This window comes from Conger conger, chromosome 5 (genome assembly GCF_963514075.1).
Source record: "Conger conger chromosome 5, fConCon1.1, whole genome shotgun sequence".
NCBI classification, from domain to species: Eukaryota; Metazoa; Chordata; class Actinopteri; order Anguilliformes; family Congridae; genus Conger; species Conger conger.
The window spans coordinates 37,508,491-37,522,681 of NC_083764.1; the positions used below are offsets into that span (position 1 = coordinate 37,508,491).

The 14,191-nt window shown below is 40.2% G+C and overlaps 1 protein-coding gene across 1 annotated transcript; it reads left to right on the forward strand.

Moving 5' to 3' along the window:
• Window positions 1-1,828: 1,828 nt before the first annotated feature.
• On the forward strand, window positions 1,829-12,269 carry tmem81 (transmembrane protein 81). The gene is made up of 4 exons (XM_061242660.1): window positions 1,829-1,907; window positions 2,269-2,338; window positions 4,521-4,647; window positions 11,489-12,269. The coding sequence occupies exons 2-4, from the start codon at window positions 2,329-2,331 to the stop codon at window positions 12,267-12,269; spliced, it is 918 nt and encodes a 305-aa protein (XP_061098644.1). The 5' UTR covers window positions 1,829-1,907; window positions 2,269-2,328.
• Window positions 12,270-14,191: the final 1,922 nt, after the last annotated feature.

The window sequence follows — 14,191 nt, forward strand, 5'->3', positions numbered from 1 at the left end:
GTGTTTCACCCTACACTGAGAAAAATAAAGGAGCAAGGCGCTCATATCCTGGCTCAAGGGAAAATACCTGAGTTTGGCTTGCTGTTTAACTGTGCTAACGTAGACTAGGCTACATAACGCATGGGGAGAACAGTACAGATGCTGCTTTGAAGGCAAAGGGTGGTCACACCAAATATTGATTTGATTTCGATTTTTTCTTATGTTCATTCACTTGTTCTGTTCATGCATTTTGTTATTTGATTTAAAAAAAACTTCACATTTCTATTTTTGAAAGCATTCTTTATTTTACAGCATTTTTTCACACCTGCCTAAAACTTTTGCACAGTACTGTATATAATTTTATTCGTGGATTGTATCGCTTAGTTCTTTCTTTCTATCTATCTTTCTATGTAAATTAATTTGATCTTGGTGCAGATGGAGACTGGCGCAGGTGTCAAACAAAGCTCTCATTCTCAAAAACTGCTCATCGTAAAAATGTCCACTTGTTATGGAAATGCTCAAAATACTTTCAGCTTGTCGGACATATTCTAAAAAAATACATAGAATACATATAATTTAGGTAAAATATACTATTCCCGCAATGTTATACTTACCCCCGAGAAAGGGCGTGTACTTCGAAGTACTTAAAAGTTCCTGGATTCCCCGGTCTGGTATATGGGGATGGAGAAATTCCACTGACGGGAAATGGAACGCACCATTCGGCAACTCCTGAACAGCGGAGAAGTTGTGAATACGGCGTATGAAGTGCAACAGTATGAAGGATTGTCATGGACAAAGTTGTATCTTCTGCGAGATTGTGAACAGGCAAACTGAGACCGAAATACTCATTCGTGTAAGTATGTAGCCGAATGTAACACGATAAAGAAGACTAATATAGAGCTAAAGTGAAATATGTATTCCGCGTTACGATAACTGGTTCAGTTCATTGTTTAGCCGAAGCGTCAGTCGTCAAATGTAAACTCACCATGAGCCGAATAGTGAAACTTCCACATCAGCTTTGGTTTTTGTGTGCGTGTGTTAAGTTGAACTCCTTCTGTTTTCATAAAAATTGCTACGAGACACATTCGCTTTCCATTTCGGCATATCGTGACATGGTATTAGTGCTCCGTTGTGACACTTGTGGTGGGGGAAGCCGTTGCACGAGACTACGAAACGAGCGGGCTTACACGGACCATCGTGGGCTTGGCAGGAACGTTATGAAGTTATTTGTCGTTTTCTGTCATGTTAATTATTGGTCAAATTCACATAAATTTAAGTATTTCAGTGTCTGAGTAGCAACCATAATCATATTGAACGGACGTTAACTTTTGGTGGAAGCGGTCGCTTCCCAGTGTTCTGTTCGGAACACGGTGAGTTTATGTTACCGTATTTGCGTTACCTATACTGTACTACAGTAGCTACCACTTATAAATGCCACATCTTATGAAGAAATGTAGCCTACAACACTGCTAGACATGGTTGGTAGATTGTATCTGCGAGTATAAACCTACTTCAAATGCCAGATAACATTTTTAAAAACAAACTCTTCAATAGCCTAGATTCACTTTCTGTATGGCCAAAACATGATTATTACGGTGAATTTCCTTTCTCAAAGCAACGCCATATGACACGTCAGTCGTTCAGTTTTCTAAGGGAAAAAATATTATCAATTTAAAAAATATTATTGAAACTGGAAAGGGCGTCTGCCGCGTATCGTATTTTAGCCTATTATTGTAACTTAGCCTATTCTAACTGAAAAGGATCAAAACACTTCTTGTACTTAAATTGTTATGTCTTTTGCCCCTGGCAGGATGAAGAGCTGTGCTGCTTCCGAGATTTGAACCCTGGAGCTGAGCATCACTACCTGGTTGTTCCCAATATCCACATAGACAGCTGTATTTCACTCATGAAGGAGCATGTGCCCATGGGTAATTAGAAAAAGGAGTATTGGCATACACTGTTGTAGCATATCCAAGTTTGAAGCTATAACGTGTGACGGTGTGAAATATCTGTGGTTATTGCGGTTATTGTGCTCAACTGAAAAATGGGCAGGGTTCAACGTCAGTGTGTTCACAGAGAAGGGGTGGGATAAACCGTGTTGTGGTTTGAGGGGTTTGTTGCAGCAACTCCTCACTTGACTGTTAGAAGTCCAAAATTACCTATTGTACCTTTAACAAAATAACATCAATAAACCCACACAATCACTAGCTCATAGTTGTCTCCTCACCTTCTGTTATTTGATTGATTGATTGGTTGATTATTGATCAGCTGATTGCTTTTTCTTGGCAGTAAAGGAAATGGTGAAGATGGCGAAAGCTGTGCTGCTGAAACATAATTTCAACAATCTTGATGACATCAGGTACAAAGTTATATTCTAATTTGATTACTTGTGGATTACTTATGAAATAATACTGGTTTATATGGTTCCATATATGTATGTGCATAATAATAATAAATATAGCTGCATAGCAGGATTCACGGGGTCCAAGCACAGAGCTCAATGCTGGAGAAGGCCAATGAAGGCTAAACCAATTATGGAGCTACAGCACCCCCTAGTGTCCTCTTGGCGCAGTCATCTCTTACAATTCTATCGTATGCATGCTAATTTTCATCCCAAAATATTATTGGCTATCATTTCGCAATTTTTTAGTTTATGAACTTCCTTCCTTCGCCAGTTGAGCAAAGTGTTCTTGTGCCAAATGGCGTCTTGATGCGAAGAAGATTTTTAAGTATAATTGTTTTCCAAGCTAAAAATGCTAAATTACCAATTATTTTATAGTGGCCACAAGTTTTCAAGATATTCACTCCATTCTAGTTTTGTATTGTTCAGATCATTATCATACTGTTCAGTGTTCTCGTGTACTGTTTTGGAAAGCTGATAGTGACAAACGCAACAGAGTCTGCCCTCTTTTTGTTGTATTCTAGTAAGAAAATGTTCAAATGTTTATGAGATCTTGACTTTGATGTGCTACACAACACTATTTTTAGATTTCACTTTAGCTAACCAACCATATTGTGAGCAAGAAAGTTATTTGGCTGCGTAACTAGCTGGCTATATAACTAAGATATGATAGTCCACCACAAACGATACAACTGCAACTTACAGTTTGAGAGAAATAAAGGTTTATGGATGATTGAACACGTGAAGAGACAAAAGGAATGTGCAGCTGCCCAAATTGCACTCCAGACAAGCGATCACTGAAACTCTGGGCAACATACAATCAGAATAAGCCCCCAGAATGCCATTTGCTGTGGCAGTTGGAGCCTTTTTTCAACCAATGAGCGTTAATTGCTGTACAGCTGTACAATGTTTTGATACATTTGACATGGGTTTATTTACTTTTGAATAGTTGGAGGTCAAACAAAATCCCTCAGAAAAATGTGGTAACGGGACTAATAAATAATTTAAAAGAATTGTCCTGTTGTTAGTCCACATTTTATATTTCAAAATTTTAATTTGGAAGTAAGTAAAAAAAATTTAATGCTCAGGTTGACATGACTGTGGAATTGCCCATAGACAGAGTATCCATTATGGTTTCACTAAAACGTAGCTACTAGCCCCACAAAATTGTAGTTCCCTTTCACTCAAAATATCTGCACAAAAATATTCGAATTGAACATGTTTAATGGATGATGTGTGCATTAATAAGATTGTGGAGAACAAATGCTTGCAATTACAGTAGGTCCGGTAAGATATAATTGGGACTGTATTGGGTTAAAATAATTAAGTCATCTATCTCAGATCAGAGAATAATTGCACTGGAACGCACTTGAAAAATGAAAACATCTTACACTTGTCACAATTCATGGAATCAATTATTGTGTGTTCCCAATGTTTTTTTTTTTTCCATAGTTGATTATAATGTTAGAAAACACCAGTAATAATAAATAAATACTATGTGCTTGTTCAAAAATATGTTTCAGTTGTTCACAGTACTTCTGTTTGAGAACATTACTAAAGATCTAATTGCAAACCAGAAATGCATTAGTTTTTAAACAGTTCAGCCAAGGGAACAACTTTTCTCGAGAATGCAATACAACAGATGGCATCTCTAATCTCACGTGAATGGCATCTTTTATACAGTGCTACAGCAGTGTAAAATGCTTTACAAATGAACACAATAATAGTAATAATACAAATAATCGCAATAATAATGATAATAATTTAGCAAGACAGCAATAAATAAAAGACTGAGATCTGAAAATCTGAATGGCATCTTTGATACAAAGCACCTCTATTGGAAACCAACTACTCCTGCCGGGTTTCAAACCAGGAATTTCAACCCGGATTACGTGCAAGTGTCATAGATTTTTGGCATGTCTTAAAGCATAAGTTTATGTTAGGTGGCAGGTTGAGAGGGCCAGGTTGGGAATTTACCCAAGAAACTACCAGTTACTCACAGTCAAATTATATTCTTAAAATTATATAAATGCTTTTATGTTATATAAGCTGTTCCATTACATTGCAGTCTGTTTACATGTATGGTTAGAAATGCTGCAGGTGTGGTCCTGAGGATCACCAGGTGTTGCTGTCTGTCTAGGTTGGGGTTCCATATTCCTCCTTTCTACTCTGTGCATCACCTGCACCTGCATGTTCTGGCACCTGCCAGTCAGATGGACATCCATTCCCTCTGGACCTATGGGCCTCAAGCCTTCTGGTTTATCACAGTGAGTAATTAATGTGCATACCCATACCCCTGCTCACAGTAAGAAGCTTTGCCACAGACATTATACATGTATCTTCTGCATGTGTTCATCATAAAGCACTGCTGTTTTATCTCCTCGGTTCATTAAAGGAGCAATGTCACGCTTTTTTGGGCTTATTTGGATTAAATTATTAAATGATGTGTCTAGGCATTTTTAAAATCAGCATCAGTGTAACCGTTTCCTAGATATGGGGTAAAACTTGACGTCACTGGTCATGTTTGCCTTGAATCTCCATCCTGTGTTACCCAGAAGGTAACGGGTGCTCAAACTCCACCGTTGAACACAGAGACGGTGTTTATGGTTTATGGACAGCCTCCCATACAAATACAAATATCACGGATTGTTAGCTACAGCTGCCTCGTCCTCCACTGTCTGTCTCTCTCTCTCTCTCGTATATTCCGGATCAAAACTGAGCTTACCTTCTGGGAAGCACAGGCTGGAGACTCAATAATGATAAGTTTAGCCCCATATCTAGCGTGACAGTGCTCCTTTAAAGATGGCAACACAACCTGGGTGTGCTGTGTACTAAATGTTCAGTTTGCTTCTTTGTCTGGGATTATTTCTTTCACAAGCTCTATCATTGCTTATGCTCACCTTGTGTGAAATACACACACTATTCTTATTTAGGGGAGTATCTGTTGGTATATAGGCTCTCCACAACCATAAACAAACATTTTTGTTTGTTTATATACAATATAAAGACTTACCTGTGTCTTTTACTTCACACACCATGTTAGAGTTAATGAATGTGCAGCTTCATTATTGGTTTCTTGCCTACTTCATTTCATGTTTATCCATCTGTCCTTACTGACAAACAATAGTCGACATCCTGGTCCACATCGATATTTTATTATTATTGCTTTACTTTTGCAGGCTGAGGATCTGATCCAGAAGCTGAACAACCAGTTTAAACCCTCTGCTTTAATAAGGCCGTGTACATTGATTTAGTGTAACAGGGTACTTTACCTGAGTTACTTCATCGAATATACAAAGGTGTAATTTTTCAGTAAGAGTAAATTCAAGAATCAATTCCGTTATATGCAGTATCATAAAGTGTTGGAATATTGTAATTTGAGCATGCCAAGGGAATGTGTAGTCTGACTAATTTTGAGAATGGCAGTTACACAATCGGGTGATCGTGAATCCTGGGGATTCTCCAAGAATGTTGAATGTAAAGAAACCCTAGCATGTTTTTACTGATCATTTATGTGGCTGTCACTGGAGTGTCCTGTGGCTCGTGCCTCCTGCTATATACTGCCTGCAAGTCTTGTTTCCTTTGGCTTACCTATTAATTTCTCCATCGAATGTATACAAATGCACAGACATTCTGAAAGTAGTCCCCATCTTAATGAACAATTTATCTTTGTGATAATAGATTGCATTTTCTGCAAATTAAAAATCTTTTGCTTACTTCTGCTCACTTTTCTCCACTGGCTGCTTGTTATTCAAAACATTGGTGCTAGTTTTCCAGGCAGTCAAGGGACACAGCTTACCTCCAAAAGATCATCAGACCCTACACGCTTAACCAAACCAAAATTACAATTTGGAGTTTGACAATGCTTCAAAACATACCATGGCTACAGGTCACAATTTTGTAGAATCTTTTTGAATTTTTTTCTTTTTGTATTTCCAAAAAAAATGAATAAATAATAATAATAATTATATCAAATCAGTGCTGTGTTGCCTGTTTTTTTAGGCAGAGTTGGAGTATTGAAAAATGTGCCAATGGAAGCCAATTATACCCTATCTAATCCAGTTAGGGCTAGCTGAGGATACACCGCCTTACGACCCCGTCCCTCAGCGGCCCAGTAGGATCTTGCGACCCTGAGAGTGACACGCCTTCTCCAAGCCGTCTCGTCTCAATTAGACCGTTACTCCGGGGCGCTGTATGCGGTGATCCCACTAACCCTGCCAAGTCCCTCCCCTGGGGCAGCGAGCCAATTATGCCACTCCACGAGGCTTTGGCATTTTAAAAACTGGATCTTAAGTTAATGTAGGTAGTTACCATGATCCAAACCATCGACAGAATCAGAAACGGCTTAGTATTAAAGGCCCACTCTGTAATTTCCACAGAACACTCAGTTGCTTTTTGATGAAAATGACATGGATGGTTATCACACTATAAGGGGTTATCACATTGGATTATCAACAAATAACGCAAGCATGTCCTTTCATATTTTTTCATTATTATTTAATAGGTAAATGGTCAAGAGAAGAATTGCAGCAACAAACACATCTCAAACCACAACACTGTTTATCCCACCACCTTCTCTGTGAACTTGCTGAGGTTGAAACACCATTGGCTGTGGCAATTAGAACCAATTTTCTACCAATGAGCTTGAATTATTGTATAGCTATATGATGTTTTGTTACCGGCCCATCAACTGCATATTTTGAAACCCGAACTTAAGGACTATAAACACAGGCAGAGGGTGAGTTAACATGTCAGTGAGCCTTTTTCAATGATAGGCAGGGATTTACAATGGTCTTGTAACAATGTTTTAACACAAAAATCTTATCTATTGCACCTTTAAAATTCAAAACCAAATACAACCAAAGGACCAGCGGGGCCAGATCAGGGAGATGCTTTGCCTCTAAAGCACAATTGCTGGTAGGCTACCCCTGTTATTCTCAATGGCCACATTCTGTTACTGTCAACAATCCCACAAGCAACTGCAGAACATGCCCCTTTACCCCTCATTCCCTGTCAATCTCTATGACCCCCCCCCCCCCCCCCCCTTGAACAATCTCTGATATGAACAACAGCTGAACACTGTTTTAATTCATCCAAATGTGAGCTGTTAAATTGCAATGAGCTTGAATATTGCCGGGATCGAACGGGAACGTTGTGTGGGAGGTTCCAGGACATCTGTTACTTCTCCCAGAATCGCAATTATTTGTATGGTTGGGGATTTGTCAAAGACATTTATTTTCTGTGATTGCTTTGGAAGATAATTAATCAAAACAAGCACACAACCCTTTTTTAGCAATGACAGTTGAGCATGCTCTGTTTCTAACAATGCTCTGTTAAAGGCAAAAAGCATGTCTTTCCATGATCGACAAAAGCAATTAAAAGCAGCATATCAATGCATGTAGACCTTTTCATGGTGGCAACACTGATTTTTTTGAAACTTCAAACACTTGTTACTGTCAGCTTGGAGAAGGCTACAAAAACTTTGTAGGGCATTTTACATAAGTGTGCCTCTCTGCAGACCCCCAAAAGGAAACAGACTGTGTTGACCATGTTGACACAGGGTCAGCAAGGTTTGATGAAAAGACTGCTCGTCAATACCGGACTATTGCTCCCATCATTGTGCTGCCTCTGCGCAATTCTGCCACCTCAGTGGAATGCTCCCAGAACTGATGAGTTGAAATAGCACTGTATAAACCATAGGTTTCCACATACAGTGTTTGGTGTCTTTAGATAGCTAATGATGTGGGAAATAGTTTGGTGTCATTGGTGGTGTAGTACACTGGTTGCTGAATAAAGATCTTGTAGGAATAAACGACAGGTAATGCAAGTTACCTTTGAGTCAGCATCCAGCTGTAATACAAAGGTTAATACCAGGTTTGTTGGACATACAGAGATGACATCAGCAGGACCATTGTTGTTACCTCTGTCTTTATTTGATGATTTGTTGTTTTTCCTGAAAACCCTGGGTATATAGAGGGAAATGTGGAATGGTTCAAGGAGACTCGCTAATACGATCTCCTGCGAACTATTTGCGTATAGCCATTCATATTACAACTTGTAATTCTGGTAACACATTGGCATTCTATTTCTGCAATGCACATTGTTTAATAAATTGTATTAATTTGAACCTGCATCCTCTTGACTCGCACCACTGTACACTTAGCAGTTTAGAGTCCTTACAGACATAGACAACCTAGGATACCTGCACCCCGTAGTCACTCGCCTATACACCAGTACCGTCACAAGATACATACTAAGTGTATCATTGTAGGCTATACAGGTACGTCCGCGTCTATACAAATAGATAGCGATCATATAGAGCCACACTATTGGCGGATATTTGCAGTTCCTTTTGTTGAACTGTTAGAACAGAGGAGCAGTTGAACTTATCTTTTGGAGTCAGATAAACGAGAACAAAATTAAATTAACCCTGTTCCAGTAGCATTGGTCAGACTACACGCGTTTCCTTCACCTCCCGGATACTTCCGCCTTTTGGTGTATTTGAGGGGTTTCTTACAGTTTCAAATGATATATTTCCACTGTCAGAAACGTTAGAAAATAGGAGATAAATGGAGCAGTTGAAGTCAAGGCAACAAAGACCTACATGGCAGTTTATTAAAAATAATAAGGCAGAGCATTTTATTTTATGATTATTAAAGATTATTTCAGGGCATCTTTGAAGCCTATACCTGATATTGCGTACGTACAGCAAGATCAACATAATTATAATGCCAAAATATGAAATTTAGAAACACACTTCCAATGAAATTGGAAGACAATACACTGACCGTCCTGTAGCGTGGTGGTTAAGGTACATGACTGGGACACGCAAGGTCAGTGGTTCAATCCCCTGTGTAGCCACTATAAGATCCGTACAGCCGTTGGGCCCTTGAGCAAGGCCCTTAACCCTGCATTGCTCCAGGGGAGGATTGTCTCCTGCTTAGTCTAATCAACTGTACGTTCCTATGGATAAAAGCGTCTGCCCAATGCCATTAATTTAATGGATACACAACAATAAATTAAATCTTTATCCAACATAATGGAAACACTATCATAGATCCCCAAACTTGTTCTTCAACCTTAGCTAACCTAGGTATTTGCCTACTGCCTAAGCTAGGTGGTAGCCAATTTAGCGAATGTTACCCTTATGTTCCACCGAGCTACCTGTGAGCTATTCATGCTAGCTATTCATGAAGAGAATCATCGCGGTGTTTGAATTACAAGACCGCTGTTTAATTTGAACTGAAATGCAGATTTTTTTTTTTACTAGTCTCCGCTGTTGTTTGAAGTGCTTGCTTTCTTCTGGCTAGCTAGCATGGACTTTTAAGTATAAGTTGATTCCGCATAGCTGTTTGTTCTGTCATCTTGTTACAGCTTGCTGAATCTTCCATACCAGACCCTATGTCATATGTACTGTGTAATTGCATTGTGCATTTCAACAAGGTAAGTCAGTCACTCAATAAAACATACGGTTCCAGACCCTACGGGTTATGCTTTGTTACTTTTTTTAAAGATGACTATTAAGGCCCAGACCCAGGTGATTTACTTGTAGGGCTTCAATGAGTCAGGTTAGCATTAATCCAGGGCTGATCTTTATTCTAAATTTGTCATGCCTTCTGAAGTATCCAACTGCAGTGGCTGTTCTGTCTGGTGTTAACAACCATAGGTTCCTCTGAACAGTTGTCCAAGGATTTCAGAATGAAGATGGTTCATTTCCACCAGGAAGGAGAAGGCTACAAAAGCTCTCAATGTTTCAAATTATATATTTCCACAGTCAGAAACATTAGAAAATAGGAGATAAATGGAGCAGTTGAAGTCAAGCCAACAAAGACCTACATGGCAGTTTCCAGAAAGAATGACCCCAACACAAAATTAGGCTGAAGTATGCAAAAGAAAACATTGAGAAGCCTTAAGCCTTTTGGAACAGTGCTTTGGGCTGACAAAACCTAAATTGAACTTTTTGGCCACCACCAAAGAAGGTTGGAGAAAAAAGGGTGAAGCCTATGTAGAGAAGAAAACCTTGCGAACAATGAAGCATGGGGGTGGATCCATTATGCTTTTGGGTTGTGTGGCAGCTGGGGGCACAGGAAATATTGTGCGAGTAGAAGGAAGAGTGGATTCCTCCAAATATAGAGGAGAAATTATAGAGGCTAATGTTCAGTCCAGACATTGAAGTTGAAGACAGGTTAGGTACTCCAGCAAGACAAAGATCCAAAGCATACCTCAAAATGAACCATGAAGTACCTCCAGGAAAGACAACATACAAGGAGGCCAAAGAATACTTCTGAGCTAGAGGTGTTTTGCCAGGAAGAATGGAGAAAAATTCCAAGAGCAAGAATTGCAAGACATTGACATTACAAACTGGCGACAGGAAGTGTTTACAAGCTGTTATAATTGCCCAAGGAGGAGTGACAAAGTACTAACTGACTAACTAAGCCAAACTTTTACAGTATATTCAATATGTGCACAGGTGCTGTGATGTCACAATCACAGAATGCAGTCCTTTGTTATCAGCTCTTGCTTTTCTGGAAGTGCTGCCTGGTCAGTTCCCAGTGATGTCAATAAAGGCCTTATTCATATTATTATGACAGGGAAGTTTGTGTTCTATTGTTTATAGATAAAGGAACACTGTGAAAACTGGTGCTGTTCAATTCTCACAACAGCACAAAAACTATGCACCCAGGATTGCAATCTGATTTGAGGGAAGTCTGAATGATAAAACTCCATCAACCAAAAAAGGATTACACGACAGGGTTGTATCGTTAATGTTCCCTTAGGTTGGAGACTCTGATATTATCGACTCTTTTGTGTTACCTGAATGATTTGAAATGTATATAATGTCTGGGCTACTCCTGTTTTAATCTATAATTAGTTTTTTACACAAATGTCCTGATCATTGTTTCTATCAATCGTCTTCGTATTTAATGTTTTGTGTTTTCCTCAGAAAAGAAGTTGCAATAAATTATTTTTGTTATTATTATTATTATTATTATTATTATTATTATTATTATTATTATTTAACTAGAATAAAGTTAAATAAAGCTTTAGAAATAAAATAAAATGAAGACCATGGCAGGGATAGAAGCATGTGGCTGTTTCCCATTTCAGGTGGAACATGGTGATGAGGTGTCAGTGGCTCTGGCTGTTTGTTGGTATCTGGGGCCTGCTGTGTGGGCCTATCTGGTGTGCCCCCACGCTGCCTCCTGCTGTCCTGGAGGACCTGGAGTCCATCAGCTCAGAGGTGATTGTGCGCAGGGGTCCCTGCAGCGCCACCTGTGGCCTGGGGCTCCGCACGGAGGAGAAGTGCGTCCTGGAAGAAGGCGGAACTCCCCGGGACTGCCAGGAGCGCAGGGTGTGGTGCTTGCTGACCTGGCAGTGTGGCCTGCACACCCTGACTGCGGCCACAGGGGGCACTGTGGTGCTGGACTGCCTGAGCGAAGTGACGCGGGTTCAGGGGAGGTTCGGTTTCTTCCTCTCCTGGCGCTATGCCCGTGGTGTGGTCACCACCGACGACGGCCTTTTTGCCCGCTGGCACGCGCCGGGGCTGGATCGGTTGACGCTGAACCCCCTGCGTGAGGAAAACGCCGGAACCTACCGCTGCGACGTGCAGGACAGCGCACACCGCATGGTTAAGAGGGTGTACTTTGGGGTTAAGGTCCTGCCTGCAGATGTAATACAGCTGAACTTTACCAGCGCCCTCAGCCAATGGGATATCCCCGACAACAGGCTGAATCCAGGAGCAGGACCAGAGCCTGCATATCCCTACACAACACAGAGGGACATGGTGCTTTACAGTTTCATAGTGGCTGCCATAGCTGCTGCCCTAATCTTCCTCTCTCTCCATTATGCCTGCCGGAGGCTCACTGCCTCGGCAACTCTTAATCACTAATGCGTGGGCTGCTGAAGCAGATACTCTGTTCTTGAATAAAGGCATGATAATAAATCAAGCCGTGCTGTCGTTTATGTCTAAAATCCACTGCAATTACATTAGTCACTTAACAGGCCTTGGTAGTCTGACGTGACCCTGAGCAAATGTGGCCATATATGGATTTCCCGATCTAAGCACAATTTCTCTGTGGAAAAAAATGATTGGGATTTTCACATAACCATCTCTGTCACAGTGATTTAACCTGGTGTTTAATACTTTTTATCCAGACTAATTACTCTCTTTAGGGGCACTGGTTCGACGGAATTCAGATGCCGCTTTCCAACAAAAATGATTATTTTGCTCGCAAAGAGCTAACATCGCAGCCCATGTTATATACGTATGTCACCCGTGTTGCTTCCGTGAGATTGGTTCCCAAGCTAGTCAAAGCTACTGTTAGCCAGCAAAGCAACAAATGCTAAATGTAAAGCAACAACTCAAATAACTTAAGGCAATTACAAAAGAGAACAACAATAAAAAGAATAAAGATACTCTTTGAAAGGTATTCCTTGCCCGACCCAGAAATTGTTAGATTTTGGTTTGATTTGATTTATTGACAAAGGCAATACATAAGTATAAAAGAACATACAGTATGTGTCTGCATTGTCAGGGATAAAAATGAAAAGTCCAAGACTTATTCCATCGTTGTCCCTGCTGTACCAAGAGTCCAAGTGGAGACAGGCATCTGTTTAGAGTGCTTTGAGCAATTATACAATAATTATACAATTATGCAATAATACAATAATACAAGTACAATAGTAATACAATTCATCATAAGTTCTCGATGGAAACGAAGCCATAGAAATACATCCACACATCATATTACATCATCGGACACGTAGCTTATACATGAAGGCTCTACTGTTTATGGATCTTGTGGACCATAGTGAGTCGGAGCTGTCTGGCTCTGACCTCGACTGGTAACCACTGGAGGAACTGAGCCTTCCCCACGTGGCTTCTGTGGTTAAGGCCCAGGACTACTCTGATTAGTTTATTCTATGCTACACATATGCACACATATATGCAAACGAGGGGAAAAAGCCTGTATGGCACACAGTGCCCTAAATAAAAAGGTGCCCCCGCTAAATTTATGTCTGCCCTCCCAATCACAGCAGTCTAGAACCGGGGCTGCACTGAATTAAACAGAAGGCTACAATTTTTAGACAATCTTTGTTTAACAGTGTGGACTTCCTTGCTGAAAACCTAGTTCTAGTAACCTAGTTCTAGTTAGTGGTTTGCTTTCTTCAAGGAAATTCCTATCCTTCTATGAGCCAGGAGCCTCCCAAAGATTTCTTGAGCATGGAAATATGCACTCATTCTTTGTAGAAGTATTTTTGTGGATCCACCTCATTTGCTACGCATCTGCCATGTCTGTAACGGACTATAACTGACTGCTATGAAGGAACAAGGACATTCCATTTGCCTAATTCACATTTTCTCGATTTCCCCTTAGAGTGAGCGCTCAGTGAACACTTTACTAGGTATTTATTAGACTTATTTTTTAGACTTATTAAGTGTTCTGCTGCTGTAGCCTATCCACTTAGAGGTTGTATTGCATGGTTATTTGTGTGATTGTGACCTTCCTGTCAGCTTTGACCAGTCTGGCCATTCTCCTCTGATCTCTCTCATTAACAACGCATTTCTGCCCACAGAACTGCTGCTCACTGGATGTTTTTGGGTTTTCGCACAAACTCTAGAGACTGTTGTGTGTGAAATCCCAGGAGATCAACAGTTTCTGAAATACTCAAACCAACCTGTCTGGCCCCTACAATTATTCAACGGTCAAAGTCACTTAGATCACATTTCTTCCCCATTTGACATTTGGTTTGAAAAACAGCTGAACCTCTTGACCACGTCTGCATGCTTTTAGCATTTAGTTGTTGCCA

What these genes read in the sequence shown, in the direction of transcription:
- tmem81 (XM_061242660.1), top strand. An exon ending in AAGCCTTCTGGTTTATCACA is followed by an intron (nt 4,648 to 11,488) that starts GTGAGTAATTAA and finishes TTCCCATTTCAG; the next exon opens with GTGGAACATGGTGATGAGGT.